This window comes from Chaetodon auriga, chromosome 8 (assembly GCF_051107435.1).
Source record: "Chaetodon auriga isolate fChaAug3 chromosome 8, fChaAug3.hap1, whole genome shotgun sequence".
Lineage (NCBI taxonomy): Eukaryota > Metazoa > Chordata > Actinopteri > Chaetodontiformes > Chaetodontidae > Chaetodon > Chaetodon auriga.
In genome coordinates, this window is record NC_135081.1 from 10,612,605 (window position 1) to 10,634,632 (window position 22,028).

Sequence of the window (22,028 nt, forward strand, 5' to 3'; positions counted from 1 at the left end):
GGCTGCGTTTGAAGGCTGGCAGGCAGGGACGGACAGTGAGAGGGAGGAAAGCCGTCAGTCAACCTCCAGTGGAAAACTTCATCTTTAATGTACACATGACATAGACAGCTTATTTATGTCAAGGAGGTGTCAGGCATGTCAGCAGTAGTGTGTGTTTGGATTGTTGAGTGTCCGCTCTTTTCTGATATTGTTGTGTGCAGAATAGAAATACCTTCATAAAAGTGTAGAAGATAAGACAGTATGGGATTGTGTTCAAACATAAAATACAATACAAAAAAAGACAGAGAAAGCTATTTATTTCATGAAACACACTTTAAATAGTGTGTGGATTTCACAGCAAAGAAACCCATCAACCCGACAGCTCTACACAGACTCCCCACCATTTATTTCTGAATGAGCATGCTGGGTTGGCTTCAGTGATGCATGGGTCAGCTCAGTAACCACCATGCTTTATTCAAATGCTTCACTGGAGGAGTCAGAGGTAGAGAAAAACATGAAAATCAAACACAAAGATTTGTCCTTGTTTGCTTTCGTCACTGAGCGGGCAAACAACTCTTTACTCAGTGTGCTTCTTGCATTCTCATGAAAGCCCGGGGTTTGACTGGCATCAGCAGATTTTTTTTAGGGTTCATTTTGATTCTCCCTCTCGTCAGTATCTGTCTCTAACAGAATTATTTGGCTCTGCTTGTGTTTTATTTTGACAGTAAATTCAGGTCAATTTTATACAAGTTCAATAATTGAATTTAATAGAGAAAACTCATTATTGATGGCAGTCCGTGATTTTTGACCTGGAGGCTCATTGCACTGAACCCAGATGTAAGCTGTCATTTGGGATGGACTTAAGACATTGCTCAGAAGGCTAAGGTTTAAATACCGACATTTGCATTCAGAGTACACCACTATTTGATTTTTCTGCTGAGGGGAGAGGAAAGACAGGGCAGGGAGAGTGAATGACATGCAGCAGAGAGTCCAGGCTGCCATCAAACCTGCTGCAGCAGGGACTCAGCCTTAATGCATGATACTTGCTCTACCAGGTGAACCACTGAGTAAGATTTTTATAGGACACACACTGCTCAAGGATTTTGACTAATAAATAATTAAGATGTCTTTTATTCAACACACTATGACTTACATGAGCTCAGTCAAACCTTGCAAATTGGTTTAATTGTGACGGTTATACGACAATCATCACTGACTTGCCAAATGTAAAAGATTATTGTTTAATACAAATAATAGGACGCATAATATGTTTGAGTCAGAAAGAATCTGTACCACAGTGTTCTTAGGATGTTCTATTTCCTACATGAAACCCACTTCTTTTTGTGTTTGGATTTCAAAGTAAAAAGCCTCAAAGGTTTCACATTTTCTTTGTCATACCAAATTGCTCAAAATAAACCCACTCTTTTTAGATAAGTGTGCTGCATATTATGAGAAGATTATCTCTCTTCTGAGCTGATAGAGGAGTGAGGATACACACATCAGCTTTTAAAACCTGTCAAAAGCTTCTCCATTTGTGTGTGTGTGTGTGCGTGTGTGTGTGTGTGTGTGCGTGTGTGTGTGTGTGCGAGTTTAAAAAAGGAAAATCTTCATGTTTGATTATTCACTTTTATTCACAAGCTTGCTCCATCAGAGGTGAGAGTGGGGTCCAGTTTCTCCGTGTGAAACACTCAAGAAGACAGTGCCAAAATGATTTCTCTGGCTCCATTTATGTGGCTCAACCTCAGTGGAAGAGGGCTGAGGTCATCATGCGAATACAATGGTGGATGTATAGCAAAGAATGCCGGTGAAGGGGAATAATTCAAGAGCTGAATCATTGTTGATACTTCAGCAGATGAATCACTTTAGATGCTTAAAAGATTATGTTGCATAATACAGTTGTCAAGGTCAGGCTTATGAGAGCTTTGTCACCATGCTGGTTGACTACACATCACATCTCACATATATAGCTAACTCGTGCTGCAAATAGGCTATGGTTAAAAAAGACACAAAATTTAAAGCCTTATGTCTATGAGCAATTATGGAGCAAATCCTGATATTGCTATGACTTCACATCCATAGTGTCCTCCCCAGAAGCATGTGCTGACAGTCTTAGCGTATTTCTCTGTTGTCCAATCATTGTTGCCCAAGGACTTGAAATTGAGCCAAATATTCAGTGTTACCACAACACATTGGATCAAACCCTGTGTTATAAACAGAGGGCATTACTTTAATGCCAGCAATTTGAGTTTAATGTCAGTATAATGGCACATCATCTAGTTACAGCAGACATGATATGGGATCACACATGCTGCTGACAATGCTTCATATGCTAAGATAAATAATACTGATTATTAAGTATAACTAGTGTTATCACAGAGCCGGATTGGTTTTTTTTTTTTTTTTTTTTTTTTTTTTTTTTACTGAAGTGCCAGTAACAACTTTAAAACTAAGTGACACTGTTAGACCTTAATATATTCTTTTTATAAAACAGCTCATCTTTAATCTGGGTAACAGTAAGGGTGTTTATCAATCATGAAAATATATAAAATATATATAATATATAATGATAATTATAGTTTACCAGCGTCGAAAAGAGCGGTCATAAGAGAGACAAATCCTCCATAAGGAAGGAATTTTACCCTTGATTTTCCGGGAATATGTTAAACATTGTATAGCAAAATTCCCATTACTCATGAATGCAGCACAGGTGCTGTTTCAAACACAAACCACGTTAAACAGCGAGTCTATCACCTGTGAAGGAGGGCAGTAGACTGATTGTGACCTGTATCACTTTTGTAAGTGGTTTGTTTTATTTTTTCACTTTGTCCTGGTGTCAGTCGCTTCAACAATCAGCTAATTTGTTCACAGTATCGTAAAGTAACACATAACGTACTGTTGGTAAACTTTGCTAGCCAGATGCTAGGTAACGGCTAACTTATGCTAGCTTAAATATACGTAGCTGAGCGCCATGTCTGCGTTATTGATAAACACTGAGGACGTGAATATATCAACATGGCGGAAATACTAGCATTAATCCTACGTCTACAAATTTAGGGTATTGTGCTATGTTTATGTCATTAAATTGCTGAGAAACTCCACACTTTAACACATTTAATGTTAATGCTGCGTAGTATAGCCTAGTAGTATAAAAGGACAAGTGTAGTTTGACATTAATGATAGCAACAATACACTTATTTCAGTGGCCTTGTATTTAGCGCTCTTGCTAGCTGGCGTGACATCCTGAGCACCCGTAAACCTAAGCCGTAACTCATGCAAGAAGGTGCGCCTGTGTGTTGACTGTTTCAATGGTAATATTACTTTGAAAAGGTTCCAGGTTTGTTGAGATCGTCGGGGTGGAGACGCCTTTGTTATGATTAGAATTACACTTGATTGATTTGAGTTTTTTTTACGTTGTGCAATTTTGCAACAGCTTAAGTGTGCAAACAAAAAAACAAATGCAACAGGTGTTGTTGTTCTTGCTGACATAAACAACAAATGGAATAGTGCAATAAATTCAAACCATCGCAACCATTAATGGAGCTTCATGAATGTACTGATTGCAGGATTTTTTTTGTATTGATGACTTGTATTAGTTGCCCCATATTAAACAGGTCAGTCATACAGTCTGTGTGTTGTTAGTGTATTTATTCTAGTTGATCTGCCTCAGCTGATTACTCGGGGTTGAAATGACCATTCAGTGTTCAGTTAAAGATGCTGTTCTAGAGGGAACAAAAAAATGTGCTCCCAAGGATTTGGTGTAGATAAAAAAAATAACTGTAGCTGCACTGGTGTGTGAGTTTTTATATATAAACACGTGTGCTCTCAGAAGGGGGTGCAGTATCAGTTTACCTGTGGTCTGCTTGGATTTAGGAAGGGGTTCACACTGTAAATACAAATATATTGTCTGTGTCTTTTGTAGATCTGTTATCACAGAGGCAGCCCCCATCCACATTTGGCTTTGTTTACCTGAGCCATGCACGGCTCTAATAAGACCACATCTTGACAATATTCCAACCATTTTCAAGTGTATAGTTTATGTAGTGGCAGCCAGTGTTGTACTAGAAGTTATTTGCCTGCAATTAGGCCAGTGAGCCATATCTTTATTATTTCGCACTTGATTCCACGTGTGAGTCATCGAGTAAAAGAGGACATGGTTCTACGGATACAGGCTTGCCAGTTATACTCGAGTTAATGCTGCTTTCCTCCAAATGTCATAGTCCTCTGGCAGTCAAAAGTCATGTGTTTAAATCTTGCAGACATATTGAGGGACCACTATTCACAGTTAGTGCTATCTGTCTGTTTCATATGGAATGTCACAAGTGGTGTATGGTAGGCCCTTTGGCATAGCTTGAAGTGAATCAGCCGATGATTGGGGACACATGAAATGTGTTCTTCCAAACAGTTTTGCGGTATATGTCCTCATCCTCTACAGCCAAGTCTTAAGTCCACGTAGTCCTTTTGTGTTTGGTGTTGAAGCTGTGAATATTCAACTGACACCTGTCCTCTGGTGGGTGGTGTGGTTACCCAGCTTGCAACCGGATGCAGTTGCAGTTCTGTATCCCATGGCACTCCACAGGCACAAAGTGCTGTCTGTAATTGAAGGTACAAAAAGAAGGCTATCTTTGCTCAACCAAGAAGGAGGCACAGCTATTGAAACTCTGAGTTGAATATATCCCCATTATTAAGTAGCCATGTAAGGATCGATTAGCCAGTGATTGGAATCAACTGGTTTTCAGCATGATTGACTGTCTGATCATTGTCAGATATATCTCATTCTCATTCAGCCCCCCGAAAGAAAGAAACAAAATATTTTATTGATGTTATCTACCAAATGTATGTGTACTTGTTTCACTTGAACTCAGTCTTTACTGTGTTTTGTTGTCATTTACTTTTTGTGCTTTCTGAGAGTTTTCTCTCCTCTGCTGCCTGTCTGTGGGTTTCACCATGGGCGGGGCTTCCATCACCAGAGCACAGACTGGGGCGTCACTCGAGTTAATGACACGGTGTGTTGTTATGTGGCTCTGTTGCACCTGTTTTCTTTTTAGGAAAACAAAACATGTTAGATAAAGTGGGATGTACTGCAGTGCATTTTCTGTAGGATTTATTTGTACAAAAGAGCTCTGTCCAGTAAACCCTGGAGCTCTTTAGTTTGAGAGTCGTTTGAGTGAGAGAAGTTTCTGTTATCTGGTGCAGTTTTGGAGAAAATGTAAAATTGATTTAATAGTCAATGTTTTATTGTGAACATACAATTGAATTCTCTATTAAAGTGACAAAAATCTTTATGTCCGTGGTTAGTTATAGTTCTCTGTTATTTATCTTTTTTCAGGACGATGCTACTGATTTAGATGGCTTATTCCCTGGCCAAATATTTCAATACTGCCACAAGGGGGTGTTCTGGTGCCATTTGCAGTTACCACCTAGACATTTCAACCATCCTGAAGTTTCTGATCATGTTTACAATAATGGGACCAAAGCGTAACATGCACTGATTATCGGTTATATTGGAAAATGAAACATCTTTCTGTCCATTCTCCATTCTATGGATATACCAGCGTATCCTCAGTTCCTTTACAGGCAGCTGAAGGAGAATGGTTGAACCATGGGTGTAACTGGAAAGACTGATGACACAAAATTTGGAAAGGCCAGTCCTCCCTCATTTTTTGGTCGCTGTAGGGTAGAAAGCCTGATATTTGCATTTTTTGCCCTTCTAAATATATTTTTATAGCAATGTATTGATCAAGTGTAGTCTCTGTCTTTGAGGATATCCAAAATGAAATCATACTTCTTTTAAGTTTAGTTCAACCATGTCTTGAGATATAACTTTATGTTTCTCAATCTTGTTCTTTTCAGTCCCTTTGTAATTGAATCTTGATAATTTACTTAATAATTTTCTTAACTTGGATTTTTTAAGCAAATCTTTCTGCCTAGTGTCAGCTTCAGCTCCCCAGTGATGTTTGTGTATCCTGTCCTTGGTCTAATTATGCCAATTGAGAAAAAATAATTAGTTTCATTTCATTGTGATAAGCTGCTTTTGCCTGGCTCCATGTGCAATTATAATGGTGTATTGATAGAGTTGTTGTTGTTGTTTCATAGTATTATGTCATTTTCAAACTTTGTTATTACCACTGAGCGGTCTCTCTTATAATCCACAGCAGTGACACCGGAAAAGGGCGTTGCTTACCGTGATAGGTTGTGTTTCGGTTTTGATGCTTGCCCAAAGTGCGCTAAGCCCTTACAGCTAGTCACCAACATGGAGCTGAAGACTGAAGGCTGCATACCAAGACTCTATTCATGTCTTTATTAAACATCAAAGGAGTTCACCCCAAATTACCTTATTGAATCTAGAATTAATTTAGCCGTTTTTGGTAGATGGAAGAATATTATAAGAGATCCAGTTGGAGTGTTGGAAATAATTTTGAATTATTTAGTTTAAATGTTGGAATGTAACACAGTAGAGCTGGGTGATATTTAAAATCCATATAACTGTATTAATAGGAATATTTCTCTGACATTTCATAGTCGGGCAAAAGGAAGGAAAATCACATTTAGAGACTCAAGCTGGTGTTCATTGCAGTGAACCTCATTTACAGTATGTGTTACCTCACTGTAAACCTTTACGACAAAAACCTCACTGTCAAACTGATCATATCTTCTTTTAAAATGTTATATTTTACTTGATTTTACGCATTCTGTGTAATCTGTTTTTACTATATTTTAATATTTTATTCTGCGGTTTTATGCATTGTCTTTATTTTTATTTTCATCCTTTTTATTATTATCAAGAGGGTTTTATTCTCCATCTTATTTTTATCTGTTTTTATGTCCATTCTGTCCTTTTTATGCAAAGCACTCACTCGGTGCACGTGATTTCTTTCTTGTGAAGCACTTTGAGCTGCAATTCCTGTGTGAAGGGTGCTAAACAAATAAAGTTTATTGCTATTATTTATTATTGTGAGACCAGTCGAAGATCCTAAAAATTATTATGGAGATGCTAATATTATTGCCGAGCTCCATATCTGTGCTATACAGATGCAGTATTGGCAGTTTTTGCTTTGGCCTAATGATATGCTGATGTGCAATTGTAATGAGAAACAAAGATCAAAGATTGCCTGTAAGTATATGACAGCAAGTATCAGGTGATCCAATTTGCTGTCAGAAATGTCCTGATACTAGGGGTGTAATGGTACACAAAATTTGCGGTTTAGTATGTGCCTCGGTTTTAGGGTCATAGTTCTGTGTATTTTTGGGACAGCAAGGAGAACAAAAAGATGTCGAAAATAACATTTGTGTCATTTATTTAGAGTAAAATTAAACATTTGGCCGTGGCTACTTGTCCATATTTCTTACCATAATCAATCAAATACTATTGAAAAAATAATAGATGTCAGTCGTGTTCTATCTTAAGGCTTTGACCTGTTGATAATTGCTGGACAATTGCAGTTTGTGCTCGTTTATACAGGGCAGCACAATGGACTGACTAACATGATAAAGCACATAGTAGCAGAGGTCAAGCACTTTGATATGTTTAAATCCTGTCGTCTGTAAACGTATCCCTAGAGATGAACACTCCTATAGCATTAATTATGGCTTTGGTCTGAAGCTGCAGCGAGAGGCTGCCTGAACACTGTGGGAAAGAGGACTGGTCTTCCAGTCTGTTTTTGTCTCATTCCACTAATCAGCACATTTGTGGCCCCCGACACAGAAGACATAACCACAACTTGAGACTGGAGTTTGTATTACGAGTTTTGTCTCAGTTTCCGAACAAAATGACAAAACAAATGACCAGAGACAACCCACAGGCGGTAAAAATAATAGAAGCTCTTACCCAGTACATTACTCTTGATGACCAACTGTAGTCAGTTGTAGATAATACAGGGTTTCATCATCTTCTCAGTGTACTGGAGCCGAGGTATGAGATTCCTAGCCGTCACCACATCACAGAAACTGTATTACCAAACAGTCTCTCATTGAGCAGAAGTGGGCTCTGGGAATACTTGGGTCCAAATATGAGCTCCCCGACGATGTCGCTGCTCATCAGTGGACACTTCTGGAGAGACTCTCTTCTGGCTCCATTTGCGGAGTTAACCCAAAAAGTGAGTTCCTCTGATGCTTTGGCATCAGATGGGATTCCTGCTGTGACTGTGCTTCAGAGACTTTTGACCAAAGAAACAGGAGGTTGTTAAGAGATGCTTCACTGACGCTGAAAAACCCACTCTACTGCATTGCAACTGTACGTGATCCGTGGTAAAGTCTGTGTGTGTGCGCACACTGAGAGTGTTAGACCTGTAATGGTATTATTAAGTACTGGTATTCAGTCTCAGCAAGAAGACGATTTTCACGCTGCTCTGACCGGACAGCAGCGAAGTGGACGGACACAAAGTGCTGCTGTCCTCCTGGACGACAAACACAACACAGCGCCCTCCATCCTGCTCCTGTGCTTTACTGAACAAGGTAACTGGTTTTATCAAAGTCAGTGTTGCCCTGTTGTCTCATTTTATGATAAATTTACATTGTATGAAACTTTTTTGTGTGTTAACCGCATGATGCTAGCATGCATGCAGGTGTTTTCAGCTAACGTTAGCTAGCATCTCCCCTTTAGGTGCTGAGTGGACAACATTTGACATTTTTCTGTTAAACCATGTTACCAGTGAGGTCTCAATTTATTTGATTTTCCTAGCCAAAGGGTGGAATTTCTGCAGAATCATCAAACTAGGTTGAGTTAGCTAGCTCGGTCATTCACGTTTAACTCATGTTAATTTGTAATCTAATCAAATGTCTGCAGTAAGATGTGATCCTCCATTGATTTGTTGTAAAATCTACATGAAGGACATGGCTCTATTTTAACATTTGTTGTTGAGCTATTTCAAGTTTTGGATGATGTGTCATGTTCTCCCCATTTGGAGTGGAGAAACTTGTAATCATGTTTTGTTTCTCATAATGATAAAATAGTTCAGAAAAATGAGATCATTGTTTCATAGTCATGAGACACAGAGGTCATCATCATGAGAAAACATCCTGGATGTTTTATTTGGTGAATGCATTACGCACAATCTTTAACCACACCTAATATTATGCTTTCTCTCTTAGTACACATTCAGGTGCTTCAACCCCAAGAGAGGAACAAAGACCAGCGAGGGGACGATGGTGTCCAAGAAGCAGCTGTTGATCTCCATGTGACTGTACTGTGTAAAAAAAATACCGCATGATCATGACTCATGAAAGAGGGATACTGAAGGGAAGGCGCGTAATGTTTAATATCCAAGTTGTTGACAACCTGTATGACATGATTCTCATGGATTGTATTTTACAATGATTTTGTCATTTGAAGTGCATTGGCTGCTGAATGTAATACATGTAATGTGATATCAGCATCTCTTGTCATACTTCAAGAAAAAAAAGTGAATCAGGGTACATGGATGAGGACGTGTAGACTGAGAACCTGTTCAGCAGGAGGAATGGTGGTTTTATGGATCGTGTTTTATGTGTTCTACAAAAATACAATTATTTTAAATTTGTCAGTCACTGAGTATGTTGGATACTGCATTGATTTTAATAAAAGACTCATTTTGTAAGGCATTCACTGGTTCAATCATTTCTCTGCAAGTAATTGTCAGGGTTTTCATTCTATGTTCTGCACTTCTATAATACGTTTTACAGTAATATTCTGCAAACTGTGGAGATGACAATAAGTGCTCAGTAATTTAACAGGGACATTTCTTCCAGTGGATTGAGATTTTGAGGGCAGGCTGTACTTCAGTCTTCAAATGTAGACCAAGTTTTGATCTACTTTACATCCATCTAATCTACGCAGTTACTACTAATGACTGAACCAGTCCTGTGGGTATTTCACAATAAGAGCCAAACGCAGCAAATACAGAAGGTGTTTACATGAACAGCACACCACTCATTATTTCCTATTTCACTTGGTTTTGCAGCATCTTGGCACTGCTTTGTCCCCATGATATCACTGGTCAGCGATGACAGAGGAAAAACCCTGCAGTAGTGAGGTGTGCAGTGCTGTTTGTGCTGAATATATTTCGGTCAGAAGTATGCAGGATGTTGAAGACTTTGGCTAAAATTGAATTGTAAATGCATGAAGTATGCATTTTTTTTTTTTTCCAATGCAACTTTCCACTTCCAGTAGACTGGAGTGTTTGTTTACAGAGATGTCGGTTCCAGTGTCTGCCACAGATAGAGGCTACAATGTTATGCAGGCAGAGAAAACACAACAAAGCTGGTGTCAGGGAGATGTCTGTGTGGAGCCAGTGTTTTGATGAGATTTTATTATTGTCGTATGCAGATGATTGTGTGCTAATATTTTAGTCAGGCTGTAGAAAAATAAATATGTAAATGTTCAAGTTCAGGTTTAATCATCTACATAGAAACCAGGAAGCTGTGCAATGAAATTCATACACCAAGGCAGCCCCTATTGGAACAGTATGAATCCAAATTAACAATATGCAATAAACAAAATATCTCCTATGGACTGTGACACTCCAGCAAGTTTCTGCCTCAACCAGAGTTTAGTTTTAGTCGTATGTTTGTTATTGAAGTCATAGTTAAAGGCGTTGTACAGGATTACATTACATTTTAGTCATGCACCACATAACATCCATCCTTCCTCCCACCCTGGACCCCTTTCAGTTTGCATATCATGCCAGCCGGTCCACTGATTGCCATATCTCTTCTGCCCTCCACTTAGTCTTCACCCACCTAGATACAAAAGGCTCTCATGTGAGAATGTTGTTTAGTTCAGCCTTCAATACCATCATCCCTCAGCAGCTGATAAGGAAACAGGACCTGCTGGGCCTGAACACCTCGCTCTGTAACTGGATGCAAGGTCTTAGAAGAAAAAGAAACATAAAAAAGTCATATTGCAGTCATTTTGACAGATATTTTGATTTTGATGTGATTCACCATTTTAAGTGGAATGGTAATTTTTGCATTTAATTTTTACTGAAAATTTTTCATGATGTGATATTTGCCGGGGTCTGTACCTGACAAGCATGTTCCCAGTCATCCTGAGATTACATGTAGGCCAGGCCGTCTCTGTAGCACCACAATGATTCATCTATAATGGCATGTTTTTGAAATTTTTTATCAAAAAATTGCAGCCCATGCGATGTGGATATTGCACTTGGCCATATTGCTGTTTTGATCCTTCCTCCTTTGATACTTCCTCTGCAAGCTAGAGAGACCCAGAGCCCAGCACCCATCTTGTGTGTGGTTTGGGAGCTGCACTGCCTTCAACCCCAAGACCCTGCAGCACACAGGAAATGCAGCTCGGAAGAAAACCGGTCCCTCGCTCCCCTCCCTCCTGGACATTTAAAACACCCACCTTAGCCACAAAGCCACCAGCATTGCGAGTGACCCCACCCATCCCTCACACAGCCTCTTCAGTCTCCTGCCATCTGGGAGAAGATAGTGGAGCCTCCCAGCCTGCTCTCCACCAGACTGTGTAACAGCTTTATACATCAGGCTGTCAGGATGCTGAACTCTCTCCTCTGCCCCCAGAAAGTCTGGACTTTAACTTCCCCATCCCAACCTCTACATGTGCAACCGCACTAGAACTTTTTTTTTTTTTTTACACACACACACGCCTACACTTACCATGAGCCACTTTGTACAGAACACTACAAAACTGCTGCATGAGTGTGGCATAATATTAGAAACACCTTCAATGCAAAAACATATGATTTAATTAACATTTTGATGACTGTGTCAACAACAGCTGAACATTGTAGACCCTGAGTGGAAGTGTCTTGTCAAGCCATTAGCTTTTAAGAGCCACTGCTGTTGTCAAATACACTGTAGGGTTAACCGTTTGCAAAACACCAAACCAGAGATGATATTTCGCTAAGACTTTTTAAATTCACATTGAACTAATCCTGCCTTTCAGAGAGAAGGAGGAAAAGCGCGACTAATTCTGGCTATGAGACAAAAGCAAAATGCCTCAAATTTTGATGTTTTTTTTTTTTCCCCCTCATCCGACCCAAACCTCTAAATAGCAACGTTGTTCTTTGTGTTTTAGTCACACTTTTGTTTTTTTCCAAGTGGTGGATTTCCTCACAATGTGCGACTATGTTGTGTGGCGCCAGAAAATGATAATTCCATGACATAGTCTTTGCTTTGCCTGTAGGGCCCAAAATGTATGCCAGTAGAGCGTCCGCTCTTACACAAGTAGTTCTCACAGAGAGAAATGAAAGACACAAGTGTCTTTACGTCGTGTTTTCTGTACTTCTGTTTAACTTTACAAAGAAAGATGCACCACAAACTTTCCCATCCTGTCTTCCAGCATCTTGTTCTGAACGATGCTTATTTCCATATGGCAGCCCCTGCTGTTGTCTCATTTTTCTGTTTTTCCTCGTTTTCCTTCCCCTCTCTGAATGTATGTATGTGTTGACCACTCAGGTGTTACTTGAGCTGGAATAAATAGGAAGATGAACATGAAGACGGGCAACCGTTTTTTGGCTTTTCTTGTCCTCTTCTCGGGTAATTATAAATAGAAACCTTGATAGAGATTAAAGAGGCCTTTAATTTATTAATGCCATTAATTAATTAAGGCAGAAATTCAGAAGGGAGCACGACAAAAGCGACAATGAATTTTTAACATGAAAAAGAATCGACATCCTCGTGATAGACCTGATTAGTGTGTCTCCCCATTGATCTATGTATTCTCTTTGCTCTGTGAAGTCCCCCCCCCCATTCCCTCTCACTTGGTGCAGCACTTACATTGCGTACAATCCCTCATGCCTGAGAATGGCTGGTTGAAGCACTCATTATTGTGCTGAAATTATATGCTGTGGATGGTAGGCGAAAGAGAGGCGAGTTAGGATAATAAAGCCTTTTATTCCAGTGTTGCCCTGCACAAACAATGACCTCGTTAAGGTCATCTTTTTGTGCTGTCATTACACAATTACTATGACAAGTACAAGTTGAATGCAGTGTTGATTAAAGCCTAGTTTTTGATTTGTTGCTGTTGCTATAGTCGAGCTCTCTTGCCGCAGCTTGTGAATAAGGAATCCCTCCTTCAAAGTTCTCAACTAAACCCTGAACTAAATACTTTGACCATGCATTTGCAAAAAAAAATTGGGTCTTTCTAGGTACTTTAAGTGACAGTCAGTTTGAAACTTGAATCTGATGAATCCTGGATTTGCTTGGGTATTTTTAATATTTAATATTCTGATATTTTTCAGTTTTTGTCGTCCCCATGGTGTAACTTCAACCAAAGCAAAAGCCGTTGCTTTACTCTGTGCTAAGCACCGGGGGACTGAACTCCATCTCGACAGTATATGTACTTGTTTACCATTAATATGATATTTCCAGGGTGGCTGTTTTCGTGCAAGTAACTCACTCATATTTGGCTGACAGGTTGGCAAATTAGTCAGAAAATGTCTTTTAGATCCTTTAATGTTTTTCAAACATTCTGCAAGATGTGACAAACACGCTTTTTGGCTCAATCTAGCATTAGTTTGTAGCTTGAAAACCAGTAATTGTTGGTCATAGGGATGGGGTCTTTCAAGGTAAAAGATAAAGAAACCTGAAGGGAAACAGAATGCAGATGTCAGGCCATGGTGGGCGTGTTAAAGTGGACCATGTCAAGTAACTGAGACTTGAACCCTTCGTTGGACTGGTTCCCTGTCCAATAGATACAGAGTTCTAAAACGTGACTTTAGTAACTGGATAAGAAGTTTGACAACAGCTGAAACAAAAAGTTGGTGAAACAGAGACTTAGCATAAAGCCTAATGTATTCAAAGCTGGACTGCCATTACAGTGTTAATATTATGATAAATTTGCAGTGACACGCAGTGAAAAATAAGTCAGTCTTTCTGTGGTTTCTTGCCAGCTCTTGTTTTTATCTGCTTCACTTAACAAAGCTGTTTTGTCATCCTGTAGGTTTAGATTTCTTGCTCATTTTTGTCAGCCACAACACTGGTGAAGGGGAAATTTCTATTTGCCTCCAGTCTTATCCTCTTGACAGTAGATTTCTAATGTTATTTTGAAGCAGTCACAGGTTGTGCAAAAGCTTTGCTTTCAAAGTATGCCAGGAATCTGTTTTCAGGTCTGAGCTGCAAATGTCAAATTCAAATCAAATCAGTTCCCACTGAACAAATCAAGTCAATAAAATTCAGTAAAAAAATTCAATAAAAGTCAATTTTAGTGTAAATTTAAAGTTACAATGAACAAGGCTTTGAAATAATTGTGTATGTTTGTGTATTTTACTGCTGTGTCAGCACATTGTCCTGTACATACTAGTGTTAGTATGAAACACTTCATGTACAAGCCTTGCTTTTATTTCACAGCGGAGTGGTCAGCATATGTTCCATTACATGCACGATTCAAAGCAGTGATTTCTACGTTTGTTAAAGCAGACAATTCAGAAATACAGAGATGAAAACAGAGAGGTTAACTCACGTTAACCCGACGTTTACTGCACGAACTTTACCATTCTTAACCCGCGGCACAGAGTTTTAGGTGGTAGAATGTAAATGTGTCACTCTTGACCTGCATGCTTTATATATTGCTCTCGTGTTATTTCCTGTGATGAAATCCTGTAGTCTCAATGGCACTAGTCATGGAACAAGTGGTGCCGCTGGTGTCAGGTGGTTAGGCCTAACACAGTGAACACGTGCAGTGCAGAAAATGCGTACCACTGACTAGCATCAAATCAGATACTAAAGAACCAAGTGTGTTCACCATATCTATAATCAGTCACAAGCAAATCAGTCATCATGGTGGGTGAAGTCTCGGGTTTTGTTAACTTTGTGACTCATTGTGACTAATGTACTTGATTGAAATCCCTTTCCAAACAACTGAATGTCGCATGAGGCTTTTTTTTTTTTTTTTTTTTTAAATCAAAGCAGGTTTAATCGTTGCGCAGTACTGCCTTATTTTATCCGCTCCAGTCTTTGTCACCTCCAACCTGGGTGACCTAAATCGAGTTTATGCCTAGTCTGTCTTCTTCTCTTCACCCAAATATACCAAACCACAGTGCAGGTGGTGTAAACGGTGGAGAAGTGCTTAGAGGATTAATTACCGCTTTGTCTGCACACCTGTGAACTAATTAGTTTTTTGTGTTGAAAAAGTAACTCATTCATCCCAGTTTTGTTTCTGCATTTGACCCCCTGCGTATTCTCATCAGGAAAATTACTTCCTGATGTGTAATACCGTAGAATATGACAATGTGATGCTGCACAAAAGTAAAGGTGCGTAGAACACCAGACACACACAGAGTAGGATATTAACTTTCTGACTACATTCTTCATATTACATTTCCCTTTGCAATTGAAGGAACTACATATTTTTCATTTCTTCACTCTTATTAGACAGAGAAGAGCCACGAATGAATTAATTGATAGGATGATTTGACCTTTATTGCTGCCGTTATTAAAACGGAATGTCAGTGTCTGGGGCTGCTGTAATGAGTTAGGACATGTCAGTGCAAAATAAGTCTATTAATCATCCCCTGCTGTTTTTTTTTTTTTTTTCTTTGTTTCGAGGAGACGGCCAGCAAGGCCATTATTCACCCCAGTAATAGGCCTTATTTTGCTCTGTTTCCAACAATAAGCTAAAGGTAAGTGGTTCACTTTAATTGTTGCTTACTAGGTAAGATCAGTCATAACACTTGGGGGCTCTTCCCACCTCTGTCTTTTTTTATTCTTCTTTTCTCCCGGGTGACACAACCTCTTTGTGTCATGTTAAGAGCGGTGTAGCAACAAGGAGAGGTGGGCAGAGACAAACAGAGATACAAAGAGGCAAAGCAACACAAACGGTGAATCAGCACGACGGGAAAAGGAAAAATAACCGTGAATAAGAGCAACCTCATGCAGTGAGAAATGGGGAAAGTGAGAGAGAACTAGTGTGACAGAAAGAGCTAGTGTGACACAGAGGCAAAGACAGATGGAGGTAGAGAGACAGTGAGTCAGACGAATACAGGTACATCATTCCCGTCTCTCTCTCTCTCTCTCTCTCTCTCTCTTTCTCTCTCTCTCTCTCCTCTCTCTTTCTCTCTCTCTCTCTCTCTCTCTCTCTCTCTCTCCTCTCTCTCTCTCTCTCTCTCTCTTTCTCTCTCTCTCTCTCTCCTCTCTCTTTCTCTCTCCTCTCTCTCTCCTCTCTCTCTCTCTCTTTCTCTCTCTCTCTCTCTCCTCTCTCTTTCTCTCTCTCTCTCTCTCCTCTCTCTCTCTCCTCTCTCTCTCTCTCTCTCTTTCTCTCTCTCTTTCTCTCCTCTCTCTTTCTCTCTCTCTCTCTCTCTCTCCTCTCTCTCTCTCCTCTCTCTCTCTCTTTCTCTCTCTTTCTCTCTCTCTCTCTCTCTCTCTCTCTCTCTCTCTTTCTCTCTCTCTCTCCTCTCTCTCTCTATGGAATGCCACGATGGTGACACACTAATGAGACGGCGGGAATGTCTGACAGCTCCCTTCAGGGCTGATGTAGTGTGTTCAGGTGGAAGGAAAGGCTGCATCTGTCCAGGCAATCATTGGCGCACTGTTTCCAGGCACACACAGTCATTCTGCTGCCACTGGTGTTGCTTTTATCCATAAACGGGGCTGCCATAGCTGTTCAGACACCTGGCATCTCCAGACCCACGGTGACTTTTTTGGTTGACCTGGTGGAGTCCAACACAGATGCAGCAGAACTGGTTTCAGTTGGATTTACACTCAATGTACTCACTTGTAGCACTTTCTAAATTTCTATTTGTGGACTTGTACAAAGTTTCAAATAGCCAGTGTGATTTTTTGTGAATAAGCTTTGATCACATTTATAAAGATTCCCATCTTACTTGTGCCTGAAGGAAGTCATAATTACTGCATGGCGTGCCACTGTTAAGACTTAACAAATGTTGTTTTTGTTTTGGAGCAGGCTTTGATCAAATCCATCAAAGCATTTGCAGGGAAATAATTTGATTTTGTATGGCCTCTAATGCACCAGCCTCCATCACAGGTCAAAACCAATAATGTTACTTATTGACTACAAATAGGACGACATTATGTACTGCTGAGTGGAAGGCTTTGTTTTTCTGTGGGGCTGGAATTTCTTCGTCACAAAGTTATTGAATATTTTAATCTCTGTTAATCTCTTGTATAAGCATTGCTTTTCACCCCAACATACAGTATAAAGACAGTAAGATGTGTAGATCTTTAAGGTTTCAAACACACCATCTTTATATCTGTTGTGCTTAAATGTAACCTTGTTCACTGGATGTAAAACAGTGGACGTAAAGCCTCTCTTATGTGCAAGTTCTCTACCATCAATAAAAAAAGTAAGTCAAATAAAGCCGGTCTATGTTAAAATTTGATTTTTTTTTTCAACTCACATCATATTCCAGTGAATGACAAAAGCTTTTGTAGTGAGCTGGAATAAACTATTCGTTTATTTATTTAAAATGTTGTAGCCAAGTATCCTTGAGCAGTTAAAAATGTCATTTTTACAATTATTGTTGCAATGATGCTTCTTGTCACTGCCCATCTTGGCTGTGATGCCCTTTAACTGCCGTACTTTTATTGTCTTAAAATGAAAATGAAAGTTCCCTAGTGAGTCTGGCCGACCTCCCAACCTCAGATTAGTGAATAATCCAGTATTTAAAATGTCTTTGTGGAACTTCAAATGGAAGTGATTTAGTTTGCAGACTTGTGTGTGATATCTAAGTCACAGGCTCCTTGTGTCTGAGGACACAGCAGGCCCCATGATGTTTATTTGTTAATGACATTTTCCAACCATTCACCTGATGCTCCCGTTGCCAAAGCAACAGGACGGTGGCAGTGAATGCCAGCTGATGGAAATCTCTTTGTCTGCTTTTTGTTAGAGATGTACTTAGGTCATATTGTGCTTCTTGGTTTTAAACAAACCAGAACACAGGAGACATTCCTAAGAGTCTTTGAGAAAATGCTGCCAACAGGCTACTTTTTATATGAATATATGTATTTATATAGAAAATAGCAATGCTTATGTCGTGCCCAAATGCTTGAGACAAGCCACAATATGCATAAGATGAATTCATATTGAATATTTCTTTGGCAGTCACATGTTTGTTCAGGTGTTGTTTTCAAGTTTAAATAATTCCTGCGCCGTCCTTTGCCAGACAACTTGAGACACGATGTGTCTGAATCAGAAATAAGTCTAGGACAACAAAAAACCAACTCTGCCTAGACTGTCACCTCTTCATCCTTCAATGACAGGCTTACAAGATGTCTTCCTCTTACGTACACTAACCCCATGACATCCACATTCCCTTGCTTTTTCTTGCCTTGATGACTACAGTGCAATCTAAGAAAGGATTTCGTCTTTTGAGACTTGGAACGTGGGCCTGAGGTTCATTTTGGCAGGGCTTAGCTTTTTGTACAGCATTTTTTTCACCTTGCTTGGGGTCATGAGCACATTTCTTTATTTCAGACATTTTGGTGTGAAACTGGAAACAACCCAGACTTTAGGCCATTAGACCTTATTGTTCACATTACCTTGTATATGTTGCCGTCACAATGCATTTGTTTTCTCTCCCATGTTTGTGTCAGTGTATCACATGTTGCCTTAGCAGCACATTTTTTTCCGATACTCTGGACATGCTGTCTTCACAGTCAATGCCGCAACACAAAGTAAAGAGTGTGGCAGACTAATTCAGTGTTCATGTGTCCTATGTCTTCAGCCTCCATTGCAGGTCAAGGCCTTTTAGTGTCATTGTGTAACAGCATTGCACTCATCTTGGTGGGTGTCATCGACCGCTGTACGAGCATGTACAAAGCAGCCACCGATTGTTCTGTTCTTTTGTGCTCTGCTCAGCCAATAATTAGTTGCCCCGTGGATTGCCCTTCCCAGACTTGGGGTAAAGAAGGCTAATTTTACAGACTACCCAGCTTGACATCAAATTGTGATTCATTGAAAATATATAACTCCCACATGGAGATGGCACTGCGGACCCATCCAGCCCCTGTACTCCTGTCGGAGTTGTGCTGAGAGAGAGTTGTGTTACAAAAGAAAGCTCGAGGCCTTGTTTGTTACATGCCACAACAACTAACTGTGCGACCAGGGAGAAAGGCCAGGGTTGCACACTTGTCTTTTAAATGTGACTTTTGTGAGCATAAACAAGGAACCAAAATCAGATCAGACAGATGTGTGTCTGACTTGAGCTGTGTTTCCAGCACACGTTTCTAACAACCCAGAGAGATAAAAGCCACCGAGTGTGACAGAGAATTTCTTAATATTTTGATTGTGCACACCTGTAGATATGTTGTTGCTTTTGCTTGTTTCAGTGCAGATAGTGGTGTTTCCTGTAGCTTTTTAGCCCCAATAGTTTTGGCAGTGACTTCTTTTCCTCCGTTTCTCCACCATGTGTGCACTTAACAGGGTTTGTGGCCTGCAAAATGAATCACATTGCCTTGAATATTCAGGTTGTGGCCAGTCTGGATATTGCCTAACCAAATACTATTGGGCAGAAACATTAATGAGTAAAACAATAAAATGTGACAAAATCAGTTTCGAGGTGCTAACTCTCTCTCCAGTGCATGCTGTTTTTTTTAAAAAGCACTCCACAAAACACTTTTCTTTGAATACACAAGCTGTCCTCCACTTTTAATTAAACCATGATAGCATACAAGTTCAGTACAGTTCTCTTGTGTGCGTGTTTGTGATTAAGATCCTAACAAGGTCACATTTTAAGGACTGTTTCCTCATAAATGTATTCAAAGTTGCATCATGTTGCAATTGACTTTTAGCAGTATCTTGGCATGCTGTGCAGTACCTGCGACAAAGGGTAATTATTTACTGCAAGGACCAGCAGAGTTCACAGTGCTGTAATTGGAAACTCTATTGAAGCTGTAAATACAGCACCCTCTTCTTTGCTGTCACGGGGGGGATTTCTGTTTTTCCACATTTGGCCCACAACAGACATTATTCACCTGCCTTATTGTCAAGTAGAGTTTCAGTCACACAAACAACCCCAAAACTAGCAAAAGAAAATAACAAGAGGAAAGGAGATGGCAATAGAGGAGACTGTTGATGCTGCTCATGCTGCACAGCCTGGCTTACAGCAGTGGAAGGTCGATAGAACATCAGCAAATGCCGCTGAGGAATGGCCAGCAACACATCTTATTTACGACGTCGTGAAAGTAAATGGATTTGTTTGGATCTGCAACTAATTTGAAATGTAGTAATGAAGCAGTCTGTTACAATGCAGCTGCCAGCCCTCAAACACTATCCTACAATAGTAGGTTCTCTCTTGGGTTTTGTTTGTATAGTACCCAGAATATTATTGGTAGACAAATTGCATCACAATTCTCAGAGCAGTTCTGTTTTATTAGACACAAAATGCGACAGCGCACAAACTCACCGGTGGTGTGAGGTTTGAGGTCTTTGAACAGTCATTATTGTTAGTGATAGTTACTGTGGTGTACAGTTTTTGTGCATCATTGCATTTTAGTGCACACATCTCTCAGCAGGAGTTAGAAATATACGCTAAGCCACTTCGCCTGGTGGCCTGTCTAATTTATATACTGCACTGACTAGTTTAACAAACTCAGGTACTGTTTTGGTTTCTGCCTCATGACTTTTCAACAGGTGCTGTCTGTCTGGAATCATTAGAAAAAGCCTGACCTGTAGTAGAGAGGACAATGGCATCCATTGCTGGAGGTTGACTGTTCTTGAACTTGAGGCTGAAAAATGCAAATATTTTACCACAATAATATTTAAAGAATTTAAGATAGGTTTTGGTTTTTTGCTGTCATCATATAGATTTCATTAAAACAATTGTCTTACATTTAACCAGGCTTGAACGATGTGATGTGATTGATATAATCATACATTCAGTATTGTCTCTTTCTCTTATCTGCAGGTTAACAGGATTTACCATCCCTCCTCCTGTTACCAGTTCTGGCTCCATTTTTTCACTGAGGCTTACCAGTGACTTTGCAGTAAGCGCTCATGGATTTAAGGTAGCTTATGAAGGTAAGAAAAACACTGTTTTCTGCTCTTTGTCTTTTACTGTCATTAGAAATGTTCATTTGACTGAAAAATTAATGAAATGTGGCATTTAGGTGAGAGACTATGATCAGGACTGCTCCTCCAAACCAGGTCTTCATTTAGAGGAAAAATCCACGAGCCAGGACTAAGTAGACACCATTTATTCTTGAGAGGGGGACGTGTGATTACACTTCCTCACCTTATTTTCCTGCAGGACTTCCACTGTTGAGTTATGAAAACATTAGGTACCTCAATTAAGCAAATTAATCTCATATTTTCCCAATCAACATCCCTCCCCCCAAAGTCCTGAACCTTTTCTGCGACTCCAGAGGTGCATCTGAAATTGCATGGCAGATGGCGATGGGAATTAGTTGAACTAATGGATGTACCGAGTTATCTGTGTTGAAGCAGAGCTGAGTGCAACAGGGAGCTGTCTAAATATGAACTATCCTTCTGTGACCATCTCGCTCACCCCTACTCTTTTCCCTTCTGCTTGTTCATGCAAACTCCATCGCTCATCCATCTCTAGTTTTCTGTTTTTCTGTTCCTTCTGTAGGACGTTGTGTGTGTTCTTGTGTTCCGTCTTCAGCGTTCCTTTCTTTTCCTCATTTCATCATCTTAGCTCCTTTCCTACCCGGCTCTTCTTCTCCCTTCCTTCTCTGGCTTGTCCTCTCCTCTCTTCCTTCTTACACACAATATCCTTCCATTATTTCTTTGCTTTCTGTGTGATTGCCGTACCATCTCCTGCATGAACAGGTTGACTCCATCCTTTAGCCTCACTCCTCCTCCACAATGTCCTTTTCCATTCCTCTTTACCTCCTCCTCATCTTCCCACCTGCCCCAGACCTGGCCAGTCCAGGACCTCTCCCCTCTCCATCTGCCAATCTGTGTTCGCATTCTCTCTTTTTCTCAATCTCCCGCTCAGTTTCCCTCTCTCTCTCGTCTCCTTCTGTTCCTCTCTCTCTCTCTCTCTCTCTCTCTCTCTCTCTCTCTCTCTCTCTCTCTCTCTCTCGCTCTCTCTCTCTGTCCCTCTCTCCCCCCCAGTGGGTGGCTTGGTTGAATTAGATCTCATTTTTCTTCCTCCACCTTTTTCTTGTGTAATCTT

General features: G+C 40.1%; 1 protein-coding gene across 5 annotated transcripts in view; it reads left to right on the top strand.

Annotated features, from left to right (window-relative positions):
- Positions 1-22,028, top strand: part of LOC143324561 (CUB and sushi domain-containing protein 3-like) — a 223,280-nt gene that overhangs the window by 15,173 nt on the left and 186,079 nt on the right. For all 5 annotated transcript variants that reach the window (XM_076737169.1, XM_076737171.1, XM_076737170.1 and 2 more), the window contains exon 3: positions 20,796-20,908. In XM_076737169.1, coding sequence (XP_076593284.1) covers positions 20,796-20,908 — 113 coding nt within the window. The remainder of the gene's footprint in view (positions 1-20,795; positions 20,909-22,028) is intronic.